General features: G+C 41.2%; 1 protein-coding gene across 3 annotated transcripts in view; it reads right to left on the reverse strand.

Annotated features, from left to right (window-relative positions):
• ADK (adenosine kinase) overlaps nucleotides 1-7,085 on the reverse strand; it is a 278,307-nt gene extending 271,222 nt beyond the window's left edge. Inside the window, exons 1-2 of one of the 3 annotated variants that reach the window (XM_027649560.1) lie at nucleotides 5,235-5,239; nucleotides 749-753 (exon numbers count right to left, since the gene is read on the reverse strand). Coding sequence is in view for 2 of the 3 variants with exons in the window: in XM_027649558.1 (XP_027505359.1) it covers nucleotides 2,126-2,154 (29 nt within the window). In the remaining variant the exon portion in view is untranslated. Of the gene's footprint in view, nucleotides 1-748; nucleotides 754-2,125; nucleotides 2,182-5,234; nucleotides 5,240-7,053 lie in introns of those variants that run through there. The other 2 variants (XM_027649559.1, XM_027649558.1) reach the window with 2 other exon arrangements.
• Nucleotides 7,086-8,019: the final 934 nt, after the last annotated feature.

Raw genomic sequence — 8,019 nt, forward strand, 5'->3', positions numbered from 1 at the left:
GGCGGTGGGCCCCGCGCCCCGGTGCGGGAGAGCCCGGTACCGAGCGGCGCCGCCCGCACGGCACCCCCGGCGCCCCGGCCGCCATCTTTGGTACGGGCGGAGAGCGCGCGCCTCCCACACGCCTCCTGCTGCTGCCGCCGCCGCCGCTGTCACCGCTCCCAGCCCGGGCGGCGAGGGAGGGCGACAGCGACAATTGGAAAAAAAAAAAAAAAACCAACAAAAAACCAAAACACCAAGTTTAGTGGCGGTCGCGCAGAGGTGCGGGGCTCCAGCCGCACCGCCCACAGTAAAGATGGCCAGCGTAGCCCCTGGCAGCGCTGCCCCTCGGCTGTCACGGGGCCGTGGGAACCGCTCCCGAGGGGACCCCCCCCCCGCCCCGGCTGCGGGCTGACCCTGTCCCGACACGCGATCGGCGATCGCTGCACACTTGACACGAACGCGTTTTCATCCCTTTTATCTGAATGTGCGTTGGGTCAGACTCGAAGCCGTCCCGGGTGACCTCGTTCCTCCGGGAGCCCCGCGCAGCACATCCCCTCAGGGCCGGGCCGCGGCAGCGCCTGCGGACACCTGTGGTGCGCTCCGTGCCAGCCGGACAGAGGGCACGGGGGGAGACACGGGCAGAAAAGGGCAGCCCGTCGCTGCCTAGCCCCTTCCTCATTCGCCCCACACTCTGGCAGAACTGCCGTGTCAGAAAGGAAAAGCCTCGGTAAAGCCAGGTTTCTATTCTTGCTCCTCATTTGGCTGTCACAGTTCCTGCCACCCTGTGCGTATTTGGCACTTATTCTGTTAACCAGCTCCAGAAGCACTGATTCATGAAACTGAGGTCAATAGGTTGTTTTTGCCAAAAGCGAATCCCACACTGTTAAGTATTGCTGTGTCACCTCTAACTAAATATTTAAACTTTACAACTTCCTAATCATGCAGTTATTAGTTCAAAGTTTCCCTTCCTTTCCATCTACAAAATGGGAATATTGTACTCAGAAAAATTAAAGCCAAACTTTCCAACTATTTCTGGTGTAGCAGATGAGACGATGCCAAAATTTGACATGTTCATGATGTTCAAGGATCTACAGTCACATGAAGAAAACAGGAAAAATTTATGCTCAATATCCGACATAGGACAAATCTACGTTCTCTAAACTGGACACTCAAAAAATAGTCATCACTTACTGAACTCACCACAAAATTCTCATTATTTAAGTGTGTCAGGGGTCCTGAAAAGTCAAATTAGAGAGGGAAATACATCCATGCCCTTACTGTTGTTGCAACACAGGGTGCAACAGGTCCCCAGATCCCGATTGAGGATTTTGAACTCTATTGAAATGCCAGTACTGTATCTGGATATATAATTGGTGTATCCTCTGATCCACGTTGAACAATTTATTATCCCTAGTTTGACAATTTCAGTGCTTAATAGCCAAACTTCTGTTTTGTAACCTAAAAGGTGGGGGGAGGAGGAGATCCCATCACAGGCAAACATAACAACAGTTATATAACTACTGTTATTGTATATAACTATAGTTACATAACCATATAACACAGCTTGGTCTTGTTGCTTTCATCGCTGTATTCTAAATAATAAAAACATTTTTTAAAAGAATCAAGTTGTAGATTCCCTCATAAATCATTGCCTGACTTCAACAAGCACATAATGAGACATAGAGGAAAATAGATATAATACTTTACCATCATCTATATTTATAGTAATTTGCAACATACAGCTGCATATTACAAATATTAAGCTACAGAGTCCAAATGAGGTACCATCAAACGTTTCTAACTTTTTACCACTTCAGCAAGTTTTTCTAAGAAAATTTAACAGCTTTTCACGAAATAGCATGTATGACACCTCAAAAAAAATCTATCAATAGCACTTGATCAGCTTCCAGCTATTCCCTAGTGCCCAATCATCTGGCTTGTATTATCACATACCCACAGATTCTATTGATACTTTCTATTCCACTGACATCTTTGAGACATCACCTACCCTACTACCACCTATCATTGTTTTTTTGGTCACTTGCCAGGGAACTTCTAGACATCTTGACACGTAAGTGGAGAAACAGCAACCAGGGTATCCCTGGTAAAATGGTCGGTTATCACTTATGGTCATTCATAGATTAACCTAATGCTCGTGCCACAGGTTTGACTCATGGTCACACATGTACATGCTAGGCAGCCTTCCTGACACCTTCCAAACTCCCTCTGCTTGCATGGGGCAGCTGACCCTGCCTTCAAGTGATTTGGCTTCAGAAAACCCTGAGAGAAACGTGAAATGCACAGCTTTTGCATGTAAAAACATATAATGCCTGATCAGCCTAGCCACTATTTCACTCACCTGCTTCTGTTCCTACACAACAGAGAACAATGTGGGTTTCTCCATACGTGATGAACGACTATTCCTCAGGTGATTTCCCTACAATGTTTCCTTTCAAGCACAGTATGAATGAAAAATGAACTGCACCCCTACCTGATAAAACATCAGGAAAGCACGTGAGAACATTTAAAATTGTACTTTATCGAAGTAGTTCATGAAACTCTGCACTTCATATATTTCTAACTTGCGTATCTGAGATATAGGCAATCTAGGCCTTAGCACTGGACTAATGTGTTATGTTTTACACCACAAATATTTGGTATAAATCATCCAGTTTACAATATATAAAAAAAGAATTCTCCATTAATCCCCGTATTTCACTCAATTTCTTCAAAGTACAAAACTAAGGTTGATCTTCAATAAGCTGCCCACTCTATCTTTGCAAGACAGAAGGATGATCTTTTACATAACAGCCCCAGCAGACATTATGAAACGGGACTACTGAGCAGCAAGTCCACAAATTCTCTTTCAATAACAATATTTTGCAGAGCTTGCAGGTATTTTTTACTACAAAAGTTGTTGTTTTAAAAACTTTTCTACAGAGAGATTTTAATATTTTGCAGCATAAAATACATTTTTTTCCTGTATGGGTTCTACTTGCAAAGTATTAAAAAATCTTTTTTTTATTATTTTAACATTTGATAACATCATGGCATTTCTTTTCATGCAGCTTCACAGACCATTTAGCTATGGCAGCAAAGTCTATAAATCTGATAAGTCTTCAGTGTATTGCAGAGAGCTACACTTTTTTTCTATCTTATTCTAATCCAATAGTATAGTCCTTGAGACAGTTACAGCTGCTTAGTACCACTGAATGTACAAGGAAAAAAACCCTCAACAATCTTGCACTGTAAATGAAATCTCAAGGTAGCAAAAAGCCAGCGAGTAGCTTTATTTTACCATACCCTTCAAGCACGGAACACTTTGACTGTGGTCAAACAATCATTATGGAAATGATTACAGTTCAAAATGGAAAAAATTCCTTTCCCTTCCCTGAATTCTGAGTAATACCCAAAGACTTCTCTCCTTCACACAAATGCTTTGATATTATATAAATAATAATATTTTATGCTACTATTATACATATTATATAAATAATAAATTGATATTCTAAGAAGGAATTTATGTAAATAGAAAAGGAACAGCCTTGAAAAAAAGCAGTGTTCACATTGTATCTGCAAGTTCAATTTACTTTTTTTCAAGAAGATAAGGTTTTCCAATACATTGTCAGCAAATATTAATTAATGACCTTTAGATAGCAACCCATTCCCTGCTTCTGAAACTGGTTTTGTGAAATATTTGTGTACCATGGCTGTGTAACTAACTACTAAAATTCAATATCACAACCTTGAATCACAAGCTAGAGTTTTGCTTCAAACATTTCCACATGAAATATACCTCAGCAACAGCAGAGTAAGAAAAGGTCTTGTTCTACAGAATTTCACAGTGCTACACTGACACCATATTCAACTAATTCTATATTCACTCAAGTCTCTTCTCTGGGCATCTTCCTGGTCTGTTTATAAGCAATATCAGTAGATCCAATTAGGTACTTCTGCACAAATGGTTTCATTAGCTGAACAAGAAGGAACTCAGAAATATCAGATAAAAATCACAGGAACTTCAAGACTCAAGATGAAATAGGCCTATTTGCACTGGCTCTCCTCCCACAGGTAATCCAGCTTGCAAGCAGCCCCAGGGACAGGACTAGTTCTGTTGACTTCAGGGAGGCAGCAGAATAAGTCAGAGGTGTCCTTTTTTACAGGATATTAGCAAAAGCTGTTATGTCTAAACCATCACTGCTCCTCAGTATGACTCTTCTGGCCAGGTGGGCTGCAGTAAGGAAAGAAAGAGACACCAGCCATGGTTGTGGTCCAGAGAACAAAGAGCCTTCCCACAACCTCCTCTTTCCTCAGGTTACACACCCCTTAACAGTAAAGCAAGGAATTACTTCAATTAAAAGGATGAAAACACCCCAACAAGCTTCTCCAAAACAAGAACACAAAACTATGGAAACACAACACATGCTGTGCAAAATCCCACAGGATTACATCAAAGGCTGGGTGAAGACACGTGTCAACCTGAACAGTAATTTGAGAGTCACATATCTGAACAATGGAAACCAGTGCCTGAACTATAAGAGCTGGGTACTTTCCACACTGCAAGTCATTCCAGTTTTAGATATATTTCTGTCAAGACACCTTGGAAGGGAAGGTTACTGCTGTTATGCCCTAAATAAAGCAAAATTAGCAAGGTCTGCTGCTAGTGTCTTCAAAAGTATTTCTTTGTCTAATTTCTACAGGCGTCTAAATATTCCTCTGAAGAAAAACTCTACTGCTTTAATTCTGGGAACAACCTCAGCAAAGTACTAGAGTTTCAGAACTTTGTACTGAGGACATTACAAGTACCAACATGAAAAAAGTTAACCTGTATTTGCAGATATAAGAAACTGGAAAGTGAGAAGACTATAAGCCATGAAAATGGCAACTGAAATGAATACAAATGGGGAGCAAGGTGAAATTTAAAAAAAAGCAAGAGATAATAAAAGAGGAAGAAAAACAATTTACTATATTCTAACTGAAAGCTTTGTCACAGCTAATTTAAAATATTCAGAATCTTCTTCCATTTGCAAAGCACTGATGAAGAAATAAGTTAAATTAAAAGTCAGCTTATTAAAAAAACTAAAAATGCATGAAATTAGTAATATTTTTTACAATCACTAGTATCAAGCTGTCTAAAATATAGTGGAACAGTAATGACAAAGGACTGCTTTTGATAACAACTATGCACAGAGCATTTGATAATTTATTCTGAAAAGAAAGAGATGTCTAATAATAACAGAAGAAGAATATTGTACTTTGTACTTCTAGGATAAAGTATTTGTGAAAGTCAATGCTTACACTGTCTTATTGTAGATAAACTGATTTGTTCAAACAACCAGCCACGTCATGACTATTCAATCAATACAGCAGCTGCAGAACAGCCAGAAGGCCATAATGCAGCACAGGGGACTTCACAAGTTTGTGTGCAGAGGGAAAAAATGAACATGCATATTTCTATACAGACATGTACATGTAAATTCAAACATTTCTACAGAGAAGGCCCAAATTCTTTTGTAACTGTACCAGGCTGTTAGTAGAAGTCTGGTTGCAATTTTCACAGACTTCCAACACAAAACCAAATATAAAAGGACACAAATCCTTAGTAATTCTCCTGTAAAGTAACACCTCATGATGTTTCTAGCAAGTTGATGCTGCCACTCAGTGACAAGCCCTTTGCAGTTTTGCAAGCCTATTTTCTGTTCAAACAGTACAGTTGACACACACACAATGATATTCTATTTCACACAGCAGAGATGCAGTCAGAAGCCTGAAACAAGGCAGCACACATTAATGGCCTTGCCTAAAGCCCATTGGTTTGTACTGGGGATTTTCACCCGTCAATAAAGACAATGCAAAACCTGCCTCTGAGCAGATGAACGTCAGCACAACGCATTGTTGAGCTGGGAACCCCAGTTTGGGTCTGGGGCTTTGTGTGCTGCTCACTGGGTGGCAAAAGCCAGCCATCCTATATTGCTTTCAAACAACTGTAGCTTCATGAACCCGGTCAGCTTTGCCTACCTCACAAGGGAGCAATATTTGCTTTCCTTTGTCTGAAAAGATCAAAAGGGTCAAAAGTACGTATCCATGAAACCTCTGTGGTGCCACTTTGAGAGAGAAAATGATGACAAAAAAAAAACCAAGGGAAGGAAACGTTAGGTACTGTTGATGAGGTACAGCTTATGTTGCAGAGTAGAATTAATTTATTTTTTATGTCATTATGTCGTTTTTTTTACACTAAATAATTTTCATGGTAGCCACAGGAAAGATTCGGGTTGATATCATATAGGAGGATAAATAAAGTACATGACCATCCTTGTTGAATCCATTAGACGTGGTCTTCTGAAGAGGCTGGAGAGCCTCAGACCTAGATGTTCAGAACAAGGAATTGTTCTCTACAATCGCCTCTAATTCCTGCTGTAACAAATACAATGTTATTAGCTCCCAAAACTTTCCAGTGATTTTTCACTTCTAATCCGTAGATTAAGTGTTTCCAAGCACATGTAGCAATGCTTTGCATTAAAAACTGAACCTCCTTACAAAAACAACCAAGTCATGGAACCTCCATCATTCTGGTACTTTCTGTACCGGCTTTTAAGTCCCACCACAGCACTAAGCCAAACACGTTCTTACCACTACATTCAAATGAGTGCTGAGATCTGCCAAATCTAGTCCAACCACCATCAGCTTGGCAAGTTCAACCTGTGGCCCGCAACAAACATTAATTTTATTGATCACCAGTTAATCATGGTATTTCTCCTCTTATGAAACAGAGCTGGGGTCTATTTACACTGCGTCTTGAAATGACTTGCAACAGAATTAGATTACACAAGTTCTATCAACGTTTCTCATGTTTTATCATGCCTTGCAGAAGTAGTATTTTCAGTTTAATCAGTTTTTACTGGAGCACGTCACCATGGCCTTTCATTTCACTGTAAAACAACCTTTAAACTTTTAACTCAGTACTCCAATAATGCTCTCAAATTTCTATTTTTTTTCATGTTTTATGTTAAAATGCCATTTCCCCTAATAAGCTTTATAAATAGAAACATTGCAGTTGCCAGCTTCTTGACCCACCTTGCTTTAAGGTCCATGGAGACAGCTGTTGCTCTTTGACTCCAATCTTATCCTGCTGCCTGCCCTTTATTTGCTTTCAGAGCTCAGTTACATTTTTCCTCTTCCACTACCTGCATCTTAGCCTGTCAACTATTATTAAACTTGAAAAGTCACTCAGCTGCCAAAGAAGCAAGTACCCTGACTTTGACAAATTTAATAGGATTAGCTCTTTCAGTAAGGTCATCAGTACCAAAAAGGTCTGTTCTCATCTCAGTACTAAAGTACATGTCTTTTATGCTATATTTGAGCAAGTTATTAGTTATCGCCAAGATAATTTTGGACCTTTCAAGCCTTATGTCATTAATCCTCTTCATACACTGAATACTTGGAAGGAAATCAGCTATCTTACAATTATATTCATGTATGAATAATCCTCAGAAAACAAACCTCAAACTGCACCAACAAAAGCTGCTCTATAGCTCTCAGTACTCAGAGTGCTCATTTTGCCCATGCATCCTGCATTGAGAAACCCTATATTTTTCTGCTATGACGTTTAAAAATAAATGACTTGCGTCTGTGCAGGCCATCAGTCACATGGGATTCAGACAGTGACATTATATAGCAATCACTGAAAGGAGGAAGCATAGTAAACCGCGTGGATTCTTACAATAGGAAAACATTTTAAAAATACTCCACATGTCCTGAAGAAAATGTAACTGTTAACGTGGATTTTTCAGATAACTGAATTCATCTACAAAGGGGACAGAGACCCCCGCACGGGTGTTAACCGGGGCGTTTTGCGGAGATTTATTTCCAAAGGGGAGGCACGTGGGGTGACAGCCCAGCCTGTGCTCCAGCGCCGGGGGCCATCGCCGCGGGCAGCGCTGGGTTTCCCCGCCCGGCCCCGTGCGGGTGCTCGGCAGCCCATCGGCACGGGCCGGCCCGCGGGGCACAGCGGGGCCCGCGCTCCCCGCGCCGCCGCCCCCC

The sequence above is a fragment of the Corapipo altera genome, unplaced genomic scaffold, assembly GCF_003945725.1.
Source record: "Corapipo altera isolate COAL_440 unplaced genomic scaffold, ASM394572v1 53, whole genome shotgun sequence".
Taxonomy (NCBI): domain Eukaryota; kingdom Metazoa; phylum Chordata; class Aves; order Passeriformes; family Pipridae; genus Corapipo; species Corapipo altera.